The 19019-nt window shown below is 39.8% G+C and overlaps 1 protein-coding gene across 2 annotated transcripts in view; it reads left to right on the forward strand.

Moving 5' to 3' along the window:
* ccdc24 (coiled-coil domain containing 24) overlaps positions 1-19019 on the forward strand; it is a 125506-nt gene that overhangs the window by 34719 nt on the left and 71768 nt on the right. For both annotated transcript variants that reach the window (XM_072273644.1, XM_072273646.1), the window contains exons 3-4: positions 3676-3848; positions 16715-16882. In XM_072273644.1, coding sequence (XP_072129745.1) covers positions 3676-3848; positions 16715-16882 — 341 coding nt within the window. The remainder of the gene's footprint in view (positions 1-3675; positions 3849-16714; positions 16883-19019) is intronic.

Below are 19019 nucleotides of genomic sequence, written 5' to 3' on the forward strand. Positions count from 1 at the left end.
AAATTTATATACCTTTTTCAGGCTTTACCCATTTTTATTCCTAAATCCTTTTTTGACTCCCTTGAATCTATTTTATCCTCCTATATATGGAAAAATAAATGCCCTCATTTAAATAAAGTTCATCCTCAAAAATCTAAAAAGTCTGGAGGTTTAGCCTTACCTAATTTTAGGTTTTATTACTGGGCAGTTAACATACGATATCTTACGTTTTGGCTATATTATATTAATCGTGTAGACTGTCTGGTATAGGTTTCTTTAGAAGCTAACTCTGTTAATAAATCTATTATTTCTCTTATTGGATCCTCACTTCCTTTACTTGTAAGTAAACTAACTGATAATTTAATAGTTAAACATACTCTGAGGATCTGGATACAATTTAGAAAACATTTTGGTTTATTGAGATTTTCCCTTTCAAGTCCCACATATTCTAATTTTTTTAAACCCTCCGTGACTGATTTAGTTTTTAAAGAATGGGACAGGTTGGGTATTAAATGTTTTTGGGATCTGTTTGTTAGAGGAAATCTTTTTTCATTTGAGCAATTGTCAGCTAAGTATAGCTTACCCAAAACTCACCTTTTTAGGTATCTACAAATCAGAGACTTTCTTAAGATCTCAATTATGCACATTTCCTAAAAACTCAGATAAGAACTTACTAGATGTAATTTTTAATTTGACACCTTTTCATAATGGTTCAATATCTAATATTTATGGTATGTTACTGGAGACGAGGAATGCTCCTTTTGATAAAATTAAGAATCTCTGGGAACAGGATTTAGAGACATCAATATCTGAGGAAACTTGGAATGAAATTTTAAACTGGTTAATACTTCATCGCTATGTGCTCGCCATTCCCACATACAATTTAAGGTGGTACATAGAGTCCATATGGCTAAAGATAAGCTTTCTTGTTTTTATTTGGATATATCTCCCTACTGTGACAGATGTAATAATGGAGAAGCTTCATTAATTCATATGTTTTGGACTTGTCCAAGTCTTGAAAAATACTGGAAGAAAGTTTTTCAAACTTTTTCTTTACTTTTCAAAGTCAATTTTAAGCCTAATCCTTTGATGGTCCCATTTGGTATTGTTGCAGGACAAGATATCAAGCAGAAGACATCTGATTTAGATATTTTGGCCTTTAGCTTTCTTATAGTTAGGAGGGCGCTTTTGTTTAAATGGAAGGATGTTTCTCCTCCTACTCATGCTCAATGGTTATGCGACGTTATGTCATGCTTAGATTTAGAGAAGATTTGTTGTTCAATTTCTGAATCTGGTCAAGACTTTCAAACATTGTGGGGACCTTATCTGAATTATTTTCAAAACTTTCAAAACTTTTAATTCGTTGTTTAAATTCAGATGTTGGCTATTATTAATTTTTATTATATGAGAAGGTATTTTTCCCTTTTTTTCTCCTTAATAAACAGCTTCGGTCTTGGTAGGAGTTAGACTCTTTTTTTTGCAATAAATTAGTATATTTCAATATAACTATTGATTAATTTGCATGAATACTGGGTAATGAGATTGTTATTATGAATAGATATAATGTAATTGGTAGTTTTTAAAATCTTTTTTGATCTTTTATATATACTTTCTTGTACTCTGTATTCTATGTAGAAACTAATAAAAATATTGGAAAGAAGAAGTTCTTCGTGGAGATTTGGCATACCTGGGTGATCTGTATGACAAAATGAACATCTAAATATGATACTGCAAGATGAGAATTTAAATTTAATCCAGGCAAAAAATGCAGTGTTTACTTTTGTCAGAAAATTTGAAATGTATAAGTAAAACATTGAGAAAAGAATGTTATTACAGTTCCCCTGAGTGAAAGGAATGGCACTTTCTTTCACAGACGTTGATTTGCAAGAATACTGCTTACACCTGCAGTCACTGAAGAAGGATTTTCAGAATTGATTCAAGGATTTGAACAATCTGGAAATTTTGGTCTGGGTAATTAACCCATTTTTTGCATGGTGAAAGAACAGGAAGAGAGCTTGCAAGAAGAAATTATCAAAATTCACAATGATGAAGAAGCACAAATGCTTTTCAAATATGTTGACTTTTGTGGTATGTGGTTACACTGTCATATGAAGTTTCCTGGTCTTTGGAGAAGAGCCATGCTGCTCTTCACTGCATTTCCATCCTCCAACTTTGTTGGAAAAAGGTTTCAGTGCAGTGAACCATATACTCGCAAAAACAGAAACTGTTTGGACGTTGTTACGTGTGGGGAGTTTAGGCTTTTGCTGTCACATTGTGAACCAGATATTTCAGCTCTTGCTAAAAACCATCAAGCTCAGTGAACAAGTACAGCACCCAGGTACTGTGTGAGGTAGCTTTAGAGACAAATAAAAATATAAAGAAGAATAATTTTTCTCATGTTAGCATATGGTAGACATTGTTTTGCACCATGAGGGCGCCAAAAAGCACATTGTGCCTTGGGGGTTTTGGCAAGTATGTAAGTGCTTTAGGGGGGCATTGAGCTAAAAAAGCTTGGGAAACACTGATCTAGACAGAGTGGATATGGAGAGGATGTTTCCTATAGTGGGTGAGTCTTGATCCAGAGAACACAGCCTGAGAATAGAGGGATGTTCATTTAGAATAGAGATGAGAAGTAATTTCTTTAGCCAGAGGGTAGTGAATCAGAGGGAATTCATTGCCACGGATAGCTGTTGAGGCCAAGTCATTGAGAATATTTATTCATGTTGTGACTTCTAATTATTTGGAAATGAGTACCCCAAAAATCCCTTTGTGTCCCCTTTCCATTGCACTATTCTGCCACTGTAGACCTCCAGTTGCCTGAATCCTTTACCTTATTAGCAAATCAGCCAGGATATTTCTTGATTTAGAAACACAGCTGTGACCATAAATAAAAATGGAAAATACTGGAAAAAATGTCTCCAATCTAAAACAAAGATCGTTTCTTTCTACAGATGCTATCTCACCTGAGTAATTCCATCATTTTTTTGTTTTGTTTAATTCAGATTACGACATCTGCATGTTTTTTAAAAAAATAATTACAATTAATCTTGGCAATTAAGCTTTAGGGGATAAAAAGCAGATGCCTGTTACTTGAATTTTGCTGTTAATGGAAATGCAATTAAAATCCTATAAACACTTTATTTCTGCCCAACTCTCAGATCCAACAATTAAATTCTGCTTGTCACAGTGACTTGACACCACTTCTCTTCAGTGGCACAGTAATATATTGCATCAAATCATGCTTTTACTTATGAAACAACTAACAATTTGCTGTGAGTGGTTTGTCATTTGTGAAGTGTATAAAGGTTTTAATCTCATTTTAGATCCAAGTAATTGTGGGTCATGTTAACTTGTACGTGATCATGTGAATTCCTCAGACGAGATTACAATTTACAACATAACATATTAGCATTTCTGTTTTAACCACATTGACAGAGAAACCATCTAATTTCGTGCGCACCAGTTTCCAATAAATCAGATGTCAAAAACAGAACATGAACTGAAGTATACATTACAAAATATGGAAACCGGGCCTTGTGTTACTAACCCTAATGGATTGCATAAATGAACTGGTGGTTAATTACCAATTTATGGTGTCCAGTGTCTCAATAGTTTCTTACTCCATAGTTTATTAATTGTATACGACTGTAAGGTTCTTAACCTGCCTATAGTTCTTCATATGTATCTAAATTTCAGGTGGCTATGCTGTGGGAAATCTGGCAATCGATGAGAACAAGCAGATTGACTTCCTGTCATTCACAAGCCTCACATGCAGTGCTACCAGAATCTCCTGCAATCAAAGATCTGCTTCGCAAGGAAATTCAACTTCTACTTTTAAATATTCAAAACAAAGCACACAAAGAGGGCAGGTTGAGTATTCCCATGGATTTTATATTCCTGGTTTGGGTTTGGTATGGATTGTTGTTTGGTATTCTGTATGTAAGAATATATGATTATGTGAGAAGAATCAAGTTACTAGCCAATTTGAAAGGGAGGAAAGATCTCAGGAGTTTTAAAATTTAATTTTAAAACCAAATCCTTCAAAGTTGTGATTCATAGAATTTGTCCAAATATATTTACATTTGGTAGATATGTCATAGAACATAGAATAGTACAGCACAGTACAGGCTGTTCGGCCCACAATGTTGTGCTGACCCTCAAACCCTGCCTCCCATATAACCCCCCACTTTAAATTCCTCCATATACCTGTCTGGTAGTCTCTTAAATTTCACTCATGTATCTGCCTCCACCACTGACTCAGGCAGTGCATTCCACACACCAACCACTCTCTGAGTAAAAAACCTTCCTCTAATATCCCCCTTGAACTTCCCACCCCTTACCTTAAAGCCATGTCCTCTTGTATTGAGCAGTGGTGCCCTGGGGAAGAGGCGCCAGCTATCCACTCTATGCTTTGCTGCAAACAAATTAAAATGAGAGTTGAATTTCACCAATCTTGGTGGTCAAAAATAATGATCATTGCCCTCAGGAGTAGAGGGACAATCAAAAATAAAAGAGGATACTTAAGGATGTCAGTTGAAGAATATAAGAATGGATACAGAGGAGCATGTTTTCTGATCTGATAAGCTTCAGATTTTTAAACAGCTGAAATAACTCGTTGTGAGAGCAGAATTTAAAAAAAAGTAATTGTTTCAGTCTCCTAATATTTGAATTTTATTCTGGTGTGTTTTTATAATTAGTAAGCCAACACTAAAGGGGGCTGGATTAGGAGCTTGAAGTGAAACAAGTGTAACACCCTAGTTGAGATTTTTACTGCTATGTTGCAGGCATTTCACTTTAGCAGTTAGACTGCTTTCAACCTGTTTGGTTTTGAGCTGAGATAAGGGGCTTTGTTGTTCAACTTGGGAGTGTGGTGTCAACCAGTCAGAATGGTGGAATTGGGAGAACGCCGGGTGGAGAGGTTTTTGTGAGGGACACTGGTGTAGTTTGAGGTCTTTTTGGCTGGAACTGGGAGAAGACAGGGAGGAAGATGGCTGAGGGTGCCATCTCTGTTGCACAAGGTGCTTTGTACAGATTCAAGGAGGAGGGCCAGTACTCCTGTGGCAGAGCCTGTTTGTTCGAGATAGACTTCAGGTGAGTTTCAGAAGGTGATGTATGCTTTCACACAGACCGAGGTCCAGCTTGTGAGTTAAAGAAAACTGTAAGATGAGCTCCCATTTATGTGCATATTTGATTGCTTAGTTATGATGAGCCCTTTTGTTTTATTCTTTCTTTTCTTTAACAACTGTTTTGTTAAGTTAACGTTCTTAAATATACTTTCTTTATAATTGTATGCAGTGTACAATCTGTTATTTCTCAGGGGCCAGTAAATCTCACAGCATTCACGCCAACTGTGGTTTGGGTGGGCAAGACATCCCAACCTCATGGGTTTGGAGGGACCAAAGTTGTATACACCCTAAATGTACAGAATCTGAGAAAAGTGGGTTCCTGGCTGCAGAGTCCGATGTCTGTTCGCGTGGAGTTAATGAGCCGCATTTCCAGAGACGCCCAGTATAAAGGTTTTCATTGTGGGGGCTATTATCATGGATTGAATTCGTTGAATGCTGTGTAATTGTGTTAAGAATTGATTAAATAGGTTTGTGTTTTAAGCCTGTATTAAACCATTGTCTGGGAAAGTGATTAAGAAACGTGGTTATGGATGCCGCAGGGATTAAGCGTTTGTGCGGTTCAAAGAGATTGCCTGTAACTAATACTTGCATTCTGAGTGGGGTGGATATTCACATTTCAGATGAATTGTTGATTAGGGTTTTAAGCACTGTTCAGACAATAGGGAAAGTTACAATCATGGAGCAGCAGTTTGACCAAAAGGTGGGCAACTATGTGGTTTTAGTTCAGACTGTCGATGACATGATGGAAGTGGATCTGCCTGTTACACTTGCGATCCCAGGAGAGGTGGGGCCATTGGCCATCCATACTTTCAGAGAAGAGGGGAGAGTAGATGAGGGAGCTGTATTGGAAGCCGAGTTTCCCACAGCTGAGGGCAGAGACTTTAAAGACAAGTTGCTCTTGTTTCTGTGGAGTGAAAGGAAGGAGTTGTCTGATGTGATGGGTCTACTGAATCCCTCAGCTGTTAATTTAAATTTTAAGCTCATTTTGGCTTTTACATCGCTGGTTGATAAGTGCAGAAGTATATCTGTGGAAAGCCAAAGTTATTGTCGGCAGAGAGTGTTCTCTGGAGTCAAGCTCACACCTGATGGAAAAGAAAAATGTGAGGCTTGGGCTGAACAGACATTTCAGTTATTGGATGAATGGCAGTGCTGAGATAATGTAAAAAAACTGAGACTGGCAGAGAGCTTAAAGGGGTCACCAGTTAATATAGTGGGGTTCCTCAAGGCAGAAAATCCGTTAGCCACGTCAGCTAATTATCTGCTAGCTCTGGAAGTTGCTTTTGGCACTGCTGGAAGTGCAACACATCTTAGGATAAATTTTAAGCACACATTTCAGGAGGAAGGAGAAAAGTTGTCTGGCTAGATTTTTATGTTGGAAAAGCTGCTGCACTGTTTGTGCCACAAAGGGGGCATTCAACTGTCTGAGAGAAATTGCTAGAGGATGGAGCAAGTCGTAAAGGGTGCATTGTCACATAAAGTGATTGCTCTACTGTCTGCACTTTTTTGTTTCTTTTACCAAAATGCATTATCATACATTTCTTACCACTGTATTCCATCTTCCACATTTTTGCCCGTTTTTCCAATTTGTCTAAGTTATGCTGCAATTGCATTGCTTCCTCAGCATTACCTACTCTTTCATCTTTCTTGGTATCATCTACAAGCTTTGCCACAAAGCCATCAATTTCATTATCCAAATTATTGACAAACAATGTGAAAAGAAGCAATCCCAATACTGACCCCTGATGAACACCACTAGTCACAGGCAGCCAACCAGAAACAACCCCCTTTATTCCCACTTGTTGCCTCCTGTCTGTCAGCCATTCCTCTATCCATGCCAGTATCTTTTCTATAATGCCATGGGATTTTATCTTGTTAAGCAGCATCATGTAATCAAATGCTTTCTGAAAATCCAAGAAAATGACGTCCATACTCTCTCCTTTGTCCACCCTGTTTGTTACTTCCTCAAAGATTGCTAACAGATTTGTCAGGCAATATTTCCCTTTACAGAAACCATGCTGACTTTGACTTATTTTATCATTGGTTTCCAAGTACCCTGAAACCTCATCCTTAACAATGGACTCCAACACTTTCCCAAGCATTGAGGTTAGGCTAACTTTCCTTTCTTTTGCCTTCCTTTCTTCTTAAAGAGTGGAGTGACAATTGCAATTTTCCAGTTTTCTGGAACCATGCCAGAATCAAGTGATTCTTGAAAGATCATAACCAATGGATCTGCCAGCTCTTTAGCAAACGTCTTTCAGAACTCTGGAATGTAGTCCATGTAATCCGGGTGACTTAACCACTTTAAGTCTTTTCAGTTTGCACTTTTTCCTTTGTAATAGCAATGGCACTCACTCTTGCTCCCTGACACTCACGGACCTCTGGCACACTGCTAGTGTTTTCCACAGTGAAGACCAATGCATAGTACTTATTAAATACATCCTCCATTTCTTTGTCCCTCTATTACTACCTCACCAGCATCATTTTTCAGTGGTCCAATATCAACTCTCACCTCCCTTTTACTCTTTATATAACTGGAAAACCTTTAGAGCCCTGCTTTATATTTTTGGCTAGTTTGCACTAGTATTTCATCTTTTCCCTTCTTATAGCTTTTTTAGTTGCCTTTTGTTGGATTTTAAAAGCTTCCCAAGCATCCAACTTCCCACTCACTTTTTCTACATTATACGCCCTTTCCTTGGCTTTTATACAGTCCTTACTTCCAATGTTCCCTCTAATTATTAGTAGTCATTGTGCGCAAATATCTTATGTTTTTTTCCTGTGACAAAAGTATGTGCACACTAAATGCACACATGGGACAGTTTATATAGGTTTATAAAACTGCACAAAATAACATACATATTTAAGTCACACACTCAAAATATGCTGGTGAACACAGCAGGCCAGGCAGCATCTATAGGAAGAGGTACAGTCAACATTTCGGGCTGAGACCCTTTGTCAGGAGTAACTGAAAGAAGAAATAGTAAGAGATTTGAAAGTGGGAGGGGGAGGGGGAGATCCAAAATGGTAGGAGAAGACAGGAGGGGGAAGGTTGGAGCTAAGAGCTGGAAAGTTGATTGGCAAAAGGGATACGAGGCTGGAGAAGGGAGAGGTTCATGGGACGGGAGGCCTAGGGAGAAAGAAAGGGGAGGGGGGAAGCCCAGAGGATGGGTAAGGAGTTATAGTGAGAGGGACAGAGGGAGAAAAAAGAGAGGGAAAAAAAAGGGAAGGAAAAAAAAATAAATAAGGGATGGGGTACGAAGGGGAGGAGGGGCATTAACAGAAGTTAGAGAAGTCAATATTCATGCCATCAGGTTGGAGATATTTAATTTTTATCATATTTAAGTCACTCAGTTATTTTTTCTCTCTCCTGTCTTTGGCATTTACCCATTCTTTGTAAGCTCTATCCCGACTAATAGAACTTCCATCCCGTTGATAGCTTTTGATTCTCATTAACATATCCAAATGACATTCAGCTAAACGGTTTCTCAGCTTGTTTTTGAGTTGATTGATTAGGCTAAAATCTCACTCACAGTCCGCACTAGACGCAAGAAATATTCCCCCAATGTCCATCAACTGTGCAAGGTCGCAAAACTGTTCATTTTGAAGTACAAATGCCACCATTTGAGCAAGGTTAGAAATCAGTTTGGATTTAATTTTTTCTCGCACGGAAAATTTGAAATCATTAAACTGTCTAACTATTACAATATTTTCAGCTAGAAAATCATGATATTTTAGACATAAGGCAATAACTTGTTCATCGCCAAATGTGAAGTCACAATCTGCAATTGCGGAGAAATCAAAAGCTGACCATTCTTGTACCTCAATTTTGATCTCCTCTGGGTTTGATCGTTTTCGCTCTCGCTCATCTGCACTCAACCGTAACATGCGTAGCGCTCCTGTAACGGGTAATGACGGGTTCTGTTGCCTGAGCTTTTATACACTGTCCAAATGCGACTTACTTGTCAAATGACGCTTCAAAAAGTCAAGTTTCCAAATATGATCCCACTTCTGTCCACTAGCAAATTCTCCAGCAACTTTCACATCACGACAATACAAACAGATAACTCCAGTTTCTGAATCATATATAAATATTTCTCGTAGCTGAACATTCATAACCTCATGAGCTTTTGGTGTAACAGTTTCTACTATTTTATTAAGCCAGTCAACTTTAAACAAATTTGCAGTTCTTTTGCACTTCACGCCTTTCGCTTCTTTTGAATTCGACATAGTGAATCAATATTTTTTCCAATAAAAACTTAGTAAGCCATCTACAGGATTTGAAACAGATCTTTGTAAACTTTACGATATGAACACTGTCCACCAAAGATGACTGCCACCGTGATGCAGCTGTACAAACCAGAACAGGAAAGGTGAGGTGACGTAAATTAGTGACGTGCATTGTGGTATTTGAAAAAACGACTAACTAGTTAACAGAAACAGTTAGCTAAAAGATTATTTTCAATAAGTATAATTATTAACTACTACATTATTTTAGGTAACTGACCTTTTATGCGCACATTAATTTCCTTTGTGCGCTGGTTGAAAAACGTGTGCGAGCGCACACGCGCTCAGCTTAGGGGGAACTATGCTTACTTCCCTTGTTAGCCACAGTTGCCTAGACCTGCCATTTGAGAACAATACTGCACCTTGTGAGCTATTCCTAGAAACTTCAGCCACCTGCGTTCTTCTGTCATCCCCGCCAGTATCCCCCTCCAATCCACCTGAACAAGCTCCTCTCTCATGCCTCTGTAATTGCCTTTATTCCATTGTGATAGATAAATCTGACTTGTACTTCTACCTCTCAAATTGCAGTATGAATTCAATCATATTGTGATCACTGTCTCATAAGGGTTCCTTTACCTTAAGCTCCCTAATAAAATCTGGATTATTACACAATCTAAGGTAACCTTTCCCCAAGTAGGCTCAAGCATAAGCTGCTCTAAAAAGCCATCTTATAGACATTCAACAAATTCCCTCTCTTGCGATCTGATACCAACCTGATTTTCTTAATTCCCTTGCATATTGAAGTCCCCCATTACAATTATGACATTACCCCTATTGTATGCCCTTTCCGCTCCCTCTGCAGTCTCAACCTCACATCTTGGCTACTATTTGGAGGCCTATATATGATTCCCATTTTTTTTCTTAACCCTTGCAGCTTCTTAAGTCCACCCACGAAGATTTGACATTCTCTGATCCTATGTCATTTCTTTCTAAAGGTATAATTTCATCTCATACCAACAGAACCACACCACTGTCTATGCCTTCCTGTCTGTCCTTTCAATACAAAGTATATCATTTGATATTATTGAATTGAATTGACTTTATTACTTACATCCTTCATGTACATCAGGAGTAAAAATCTTTACGTTACATCTCCATCTAAATGTGCAATGTGCAACTTTAGTAATTTATAATACATAGTATGTGCAACAGGACAGTCAATATAACATAGAAATACAATAGTATCAGCACGAATTAATCAGTCTGATGGCCTGGTGGAAGCAGCTGTCCTGGAGTCTGTTGGTCCTTTGTTTCCAAATGGTAGCAGCTGGAACAGTTTGTGCTTGGGGTGACTTGGGTCCCCAGTGATCCTTCGGGCCTTTTTTACACACCTATCTTTGTAAATGTCCTGAATAGTGTTAAGTTCACATCTACAGATGAACTGGGCTGTCTGTACAACTCTGCAGACTCCTGCGAATAAGGGAAGTACAGTTCCAATACCAGGCAGTGATGCAGCCAGTCAGGATGCTCTCAATTGTGCCCCTGTAGAAAGTTCTTAGGATTTGGAGGCCCAAACCAAACATCTTTAACTGTCTGAGGTGAAAGAAGCGCTGTTGTGCCTTTTCACTGCACAGCTGGTATGTACAGAACATGTGAGATCCTCAGTGATGTTTATGCTAAGGAACTTAAAGCTGTTCACCCTTTCAACCCCAGATCCATTGATGTCAACAGGGGTTAGCCTGTCTCCATTCCTCCTGTGGTCCACAACCAGCTCCTTTGTTTTTGTGACATTGAGAGAGAGGTTGTTTTCTGGACACTACTATGTCAGGGTGATGACTTCTCTGTAGGCTGCCTCATTATTATTTGAGATTAGGACAATCAGTGTAGTGTCATCAGCAAATTTAATTAGCAGAGTGGAACTGTGGGTGGTGACACAGTCGTGGGTATACAGAGAGTAAAGGAGGGGACTTAGGACACAGGATGCAGCATTGCGGGGCACTTATGTTGAGGGTCAGAGGGGCAGCGGTGAGGGAGCCCACTCTTACCATCTGCCAGCAATCTGACAGGAAGTCCAGGATCCAGCTATACATTGCAGGGTGAAGGCCGAGGTCTCTGAGCTTCTTGTTGAGCCTGGAAGGAATTATGGTGTTGAATGCAGAACTGTAGTCCAAGAACAGCATTCTCACATAAGTATTCTTCTTCTCCAGATATGTTAAGGACGGTGTGTAGAGCTGTGGCTATTGTGTTGTCTGTTGATCTGTTGTGTTGGTAGGTGAGTTGTAGGGGCTCCAGTGTGGGTGGCATCATGCTGCAGATGTGTTCTCGACCAGCCTGTCAAAGCATTTGCTTATTCTTGAGGTGAGTGTGACAGGATGCCAGTCATTCAGACATGTTACCTTGATCTTTTTAGGTACAGGAACAATAGTGGATGTTTTGAAGCAGGAGGGCACTCTACACTGGGAGAGGGAGAGGTTAAAAATATCTGTAAACGTACTTGCCAGTTGTGCCGCGCACACCCTTGGGTTCTTGCCCTTGGAGGCCTTCTGGTCCCACATTGTTACTATCCACTCGTTGGAAACACTTGCATACTTTGGCCTCAGAGTTGACCAAGCTGCTGGTCGCATCAGCTGCAGGATTCCTCCGGGACTCAGTGTTGGCAACATTGAATCGACCGTCAGAAAGAGTTAGCTCATTTGGGAGAGAGGCAGTGATGTTGGAAACTTCACTGCATTTAGCTTTAAAGTCTGTGATGGTGTGCAGACTTGTCATAAGCTGTATGTGTTGTTGGTGGAGAGTTGTGTCTGAATATAAGCTCCCAATTATGTCCTTCTTTCAGCCACGACTCAGCCCACAAAATCATATCGCCCAATTTCTAATTGCACCACGAGTTCATCCACCTTATTCCAAATACTACATGCATTTAAATACAGCACCTTCAGTCCTGCATTCTTCACCCCTTTGAATCTTGCCTCCGTGGTACAATTTAACTCTTTGCATTATCTGCATATGTATCCAGTCATTGGCTTGTCCTCCCTTCCATTCATATTACACCCATCATCTACTTGTAAACCAGCTAGCTGATCCTCAGTTCTAACATCCTGGTTCCCATCCCCCTGCCATATTAGTTTAAAACCCTCCCAACAGCTTTAGCAAGCCTTGCTTGCAAGGGTATTGGTCCCCCTCGGGTTCAAGTGCAACCCATCACTCTTGTACGGGTCATACTTGCCCAGAAGAGGGCCTAATGATCCAGGAATCGGAAATCTGCCCCCTGCTGTAATTCTTCAGCCACGCATTTATCTGTTACCTCATTCTATTCCTATCCTAATTGTCGGGTGGCACTGGCAGCAATTCTGGGATTACTACCCTTGAGGTCCTGCTTCTCAACTTCTTTCCTAACTCTCTGTATTCTGTTTTCTGGACCTCCTCCCTTTTTAAAAAATTATGTTGTTGGTACCAATGTGTACCATAATTTCGAGCTGCTCACCCTCCCCTTCCAGGATATGATGGAAGCGTTCAGAAACATCGCAGACCCTGGCACCTGGGAGGCAAACTACCATCCGTGTTTCTTTTTTGCATCCACAGAATCACCTATCTGTCCTCCTAACTGTAGAGTCCCCTTTTACTGTTGCCATCCTCTTCAGTTCCCTACCCTTCTGAGCCATGGGGCCAGACTCAGTGACAGAGGCATGGCCACTGTTACTTCCCCAAGGTAGGTCGTCTCCCCCCACCAACAGTACTTAAAATGGAGTACGTATTGTTGAAGGGGACGGCCACAGGTGTGCTCTCTACTATCTGACATTTTCCTTTCTCTCTCTTGACAGTCACCCATTTATCTGTATCCTGTAGTCTTGGGGTGACTACCTCCCTGTAATTCATGTCTATCCCCTCCTCACTTTCCCTACCAAGCCAAGGATCATCGAGCTGCATCTCCAGTTCTCTAACGCGGTCTCTAAGGGCCAGCATCTCCATACACTTGATGCAGATGTGGCCATCAGAGAGCCTGGTAATCTCCTGAGATTCCTACATCTGACACCCAGAATACTGGCCCTGCAGACATACCCCCTATTCTTTCAAATGTTAAATAAGAAAAAGAAATCAGAAATTAACTTGCCTACTTACCTCACCTCTGCCTGTTCTCGCCAAAGCTTTACCACACTGACTCGGCACTCCCACGTTGACAGCTCCACTAGATGGTACCTCTTTTTTTTTACATAGGGATTAAGTTTTTCCGGCTGTGCTTCAGACCTGCGTGGGAACACTTCTACTGCATCTACGTCGCTGATGTTGATCTTTGTAATGCCTCACTGTTGCTGCATTTGGGAGATCACACAAACTCCATATTACAAGAAGACTTAATTTGTTTTTCTTTCAGATAATAAGAACAGGTAGAGCAGGCCAAGGTATTTGCATGTGTTTCAAGATTTTTCAAAGGCCTGCGATTGCATGACAACATTGATATCCTCCAGTGATCTCCTTGGTGACCACCCTCTAAGATTGCCTCTCTGTACTGGGAGTTGGGTTTGCTTTATTACTGAGACGTATACCAAGAGAGAGTAAAAAGGAAATACAGAATGGAGAATATAGTTTTAGAATTTCAGAAAATGTGATGTAGGTGGTGAAATAAAGTGCAAGAGCTCTGACAGAAGATGTTGGGAGATCAAGAGTTCATCCTTTTGTGTGAGAGGTGCGTTAGAGTCTGATAACAGCTTCTATCCCACTATACTTGAGCCTGAAGGGATCTATTGTCAAGCTTTTGTATTTTCTGTCTGATTGGGGTAGTTTGAAGAGAGAATGAAGGTAGGAGGGGTCCTTGATCATGTTGTGTACTTTTCTGACTCAGCAGAAGGTGTAGATGATGTTAATAGAGGGGAGGCTAGTTTGGATAATTTTAATGTAAAAAGAGAATACATTCAGTGGGCACTGTTCTTCACCATCTCTGGTGAGATGTCTTCTGAGATCTTAAGAACTTTGTGCTATCTCTCCTATAATTGGAAAATTAATTGATTCAATAGCAGTAATCCTCATCACTATAAGAGTGTTTCCACCATGGGATTCTGCCCTTTTGAGAATTGGCTGCAGAATTAATGTCTGAGAGACTAAATGCAGGCAGCTGTGTGAACTTGCAGTTGATCATTCAATGACGCTCAGTTGAAAAGTAGTGTTACATACTAAATCTTATGAAAGATCTTGATCTTTATGCAACTGTTACAAGTGATTTTAAATCATTATGTAAACATTCATGCACCTCATCAAGGGGGAGGTACCAATATGGAACACCAGGAGGTTTGTTCACACACGTCTGCAGTGCCAGTACTCAATTCTTTAAACCCCACCCATAAATAAAAATCATAATAATGATCTTTTCTGCCAAATGAAGCAATGAATAAATTTTTACAATCTGAGAGCAGTGAGATGTTTTCACAGGAACCATTCCACACCTGCTTGGCACCAGTTAGACAGTTGCAAGAACATGTGACATTGGATGATACATTTCGAATTTCAACAAACCTGATGTCATCAGTATTTGGATAGTAAATGTTTACATAAATCAGTACTATTTAGAAATATTATTTTTTCAATTGTCTTTTTAAAAGATTAATGTGAGTTTTTGAACAGCTTTTCTATAGTGCTTCATTTATTTCAAGGTCTCTGTTATACTTTTATTAAGAGTAAAGCGATGAATACACATAAATAACCAGCAGAGCTCATTCTTTTTTGTCATTTTGGACACATGCTCTCAAAAAGTTCACCACCCCTGCTTTACACATTCTTCCAATATTGTTGACCTGGACTTGTGTTAGATTTGACTGATAGTTTAGGTTTTGATATTTCAATAGATGACCAATTTGTTCTGGAAGTTCTGGAACATATGCTAGGAAGGTGTAGAGTCGATTATTAAGGATATGGTCTCATGGTACTTGGAGGTACACGATAAAATAGGCCGTAATCAGCATGGTTTCCTCAAAGGAAAATCTTGCCTGACAAATCTGTTAGAATTCTTTGAAGAAGTAACAAGCAGGGTAGATGAAGGAGAATCAGTTGATGTGTACTTGGATTTTCAGAAGGTCTTTGACAAGGTGCCGCACATGAGGCTGTTTAACAAACTACAAGCCCATGGTATTACAGGAAAGATACTAGCATGGATAAAGCAGTGACTGCTTGGTAGAAGACGCAGAGTGGGAATAAAGGGGGCCTTTTCTGACTGGCTGCCAGTGACTAGTGTTCCACAGGGGTCTGTGTTGGGACCGATTCTTTTTTATGTTATGTGTCAATGATTTGGATGATGGAATTGATGGTTTTTTTGCAAAGTTTGCAGGCGATATGAAGATGGGTGGAGGGGTGAGTAGTTCTGACGGGCAAAGAAATGGCAGATGGAATACATTGTCGGGAAGTGTTTGGTCATACATGTTGGTAGAAGAAATGAAGAGGTTGACTATTTTCTAAATGGAGAGAAAATACAAAAAAAAACTCAGGTGCAAAAGGACTTGGGAGACCTTGTGCAGAATTCCTAAAGATTAATTTGCAGGTTGAGTGTGTGATGAGAAAGGCAAATGCAATGTTAGCATTCATTTCAAGAGGACTAGAATATAAAAGCAAGGATGTAATGTTGAAACTTTATAAAGCAGGGTGAGGCCTCACTTGGAGTATTGTGAGTAGCTTTGGGCCCCTTAGCTTATAAAGGATGTGCTGAAACTGGAGAGTGTTCAAAGGAGGTTCACAAATCTGGTTCCAGGTTTGAATGGCTTGTCATATGAGGAGTGTTTGATGGCTCTGTATTCACTAGAATTCAGAAGAATGAGGGGTGACCTCATTGATGCCTACTGAATGGTGAAGGGCCTTGATAGAGTGGGTGTGAAGAATCTAAGAACTGAGGACAGAGCTTCAGAATAGAGGGACATCCTTTCAGAACGGAAAGGAGGAGGAATTTCTTTAGCCCAAGAGTGGTGAATCTGTGGAAGTCTTTGCCACTGGCAGATGTGGTGGTCAAATCTTTATTTACATCTAAGGCAGAGGTTGATAGGTTCTTGATTGGTCAGGACATGGAGGGATATGGGGAGAAAGCAGGAGACCGGGGCTGTGAGGAAAATTGGAACAGCTGTGATGAAATGACGGAGCAGACTTGACTGGCCAAATGCCTAATTCTGCTCCTATATCTTTAGTTTTATAGTTTCTGAAAGAATTTCTAAACTATTATTATACTTAAAAAGGGGTTGAAATTTACAAAACTTTTTAATTTCTTATGGATGCATGAGGAGAGAGATAGAGAGAGGAAAGAAGTAGATTCTGAAAAAGTCTTATTCCTGTTTGCTATCATTACCTTTCAAACTTTTAGTAGACATATTGTATTTTGTGCCAAAGTCTTGATATATGCACTTCCTTTGTTTTAGGGATGAGAGTGATGCACTTTCATGTTACAATCCTGATGTTGTCAGTTTTGCACTGGGACAAAATAAAGCTGCAAATATGCCAAACAGATCTGGAAATCTGAAGAATGCGAAAGACAAATGGATAGTATTGCAAAGCTCTCAAACTGTCAACAACTCTGAAAGTGAAAGGTTTGTGCCATAAAATATTTTTTGTAAGTTATTACACAAAGGAAACCGTAGGCCCGTTAGTCTGACCTCAGTGGTTGGGAAGATGTTGAAGTTGATTATTAAGGATGAGATCTCAGTGTACTTGGGGGCATGTGATAAAATAGGCTGTAGTCTGTGGTTTCCTCAAGGGAAAATCTTGCCTGACAATTCTGTTGGAATTTTTTGAAAAAGTAACCATCAGGCCGGACAAAGGAGAATCAGTTGATGTTGTGTACTTGGATTTTCAGAAGGCCTTTAACAAGTTGCCACACGTGAGGCTGCTTAACACGCAATGAGCCCATAGTATTACAGGAGAGATACTAGCATGGATAAAGCAGGGGCTGATTGGTAGAAGACAAAGAGTGGGAATAAGGGGAGCCTTTTCTGACTGGCTGCTAGTGACTAGTGTTCCACAGGGGTCTGTGTTGCAACAGATTCTTTTTACATTATATGTTAGTGATTTGGATGATAGAATTGATGGCTTTTTGCAAAGTTTGCAGAAGATATGAAGATAGATGGAGGGCAGGTAGTTTTGAGGAAGTCGAGAGGCTTCAGATGGATGGATTAGTAGAAAGGACAAAGAAATGGCAGATGGAATACAGTGTCAGGAAATGTATGGTCATGCAGTTTGGTCGAAGAAATGAAAGAGTTCACTATTTTCTAAATGGAGAGAAAATACAAAAAACTCAGGCGTAGAGAATCCTTGTGCAAGCTTCCCCAAAGGTTAATTTGCAAGTTGAGTCTGTGTGAGGAAGGCAAATGCCATGTTAACATTCAACCTTATTGAAACCTTTCGAATGGTGAATAGCCTTGATAGAGTGGATGTAGAGAGAATGTTTCCTATGTGGGAGAGTTGATGACCAGAGAACACAGCCTCAGGATAGAGGGTGTCCTTTTAGAATGGTGGTGATGAAGAATTTCTTTAGCCCGAGAGCGGTGAATCTGTGGAATTCTTTGCCACAGGCAGCTGTGGAGGCCTTGTCTTTTTATATATCGTATATTTTACCTTTCTATGCATATAAAACACTTAAGAAACGTATGTTTCAGCGTTGGGCTCGGGAACGGAAGTTCCCAAGTTCGATCCAGTGACAGAGCGCTCCCGAGCGTGCTCTCCAACCATGCCGGGTTGATGTGAAGGATCAAAAACCCGAAACCCCAAAACCCAATAATTAAACCACTAGGTTGCTTAGTAATAATTGTAACTTTGATCGGGCAAGGCCTTTCTCATTTTATCCTTTAAAATTGTTCTGATCATTTGACCGACTGTAGCCTAACGCTTTTCCAATGACCGATGGTGTTTCACCTCTTTCTGATCGCTTTATTATTTCCACTTTACTTTAAATCGTGATGGTGATTATTTTTGTGAACAGAAACTGTAATATATATATTATGTGTGTGTGTGTATCTCTATATACACATAGTTGATAGATTCTTGATTGGTCAGGGTATGAAGGGATATGGGGAGAAGGCAGGAGATTGGTGCTGAGAGGAAAATTGTATCAACTGTGATAAAATGGCAGAGCAAACTCAAAGGGCCAAATGGCCTAATTCTACTATTGAATGTTATTTTTTGTTTGTAAGGCAGTAGGTGTTACTTATCCCAATTAAACCTGCGATGTGTCTGGCCACCCTGTCCTGAAGATCACCCAGGTTTGTGTTAGATAGAGTTCATGGTGGTGTTCATATTCTGCCAAAACATTTAAATTTAGGATAGGTCAGCATTTTATCCTTGTCATGGCTAAGATAGAGACAGCTTGGGATTGGATGAGGGCCTTAACCTGGGATAAAAGGGTTACTTGTAGGTCTTGGTTTCAGTGTTACTTGGTGTCAGCAGCCATATCTGATCTTCAGCAAGGCAGCTGGTTTGAAAAATGTTTCCAGGGTGTTTGTTTTAAATTTGCTTTGGTGCCAGGGTCAAGAGGTGACATTTCTTCTGATGTGGGGGAGGTGGATGACTTACTGAGCTAGGTATGTCTTTCATGAGTGTGGATTTCAAGTCTAACTTGGTGTCAGTGTCCAAGGTCATTATTCTGTGAATGCCTCTGATCTGAATCAGGTAAGGAAAAACACAACAGTACTTGGTTTATGTTTAGATTGGCTCTAGTTAAATTATCTGAGT

This window comes from Mobula birostris, chromosome 12, assembly GCF_030028105.1.
Source record: "Mobula birostris isolate sMobBir1 chromosome 12, sMobBir1.hap1, whole genome shotgun sequence".
In the NCBI taxonomy this organism is placed as follows: Eukaryota; Metazoa; Chordata; class Chondrichthyes; order Myliobatiformes; family Myliobatidae; genus Mobula; species Mobula birostris.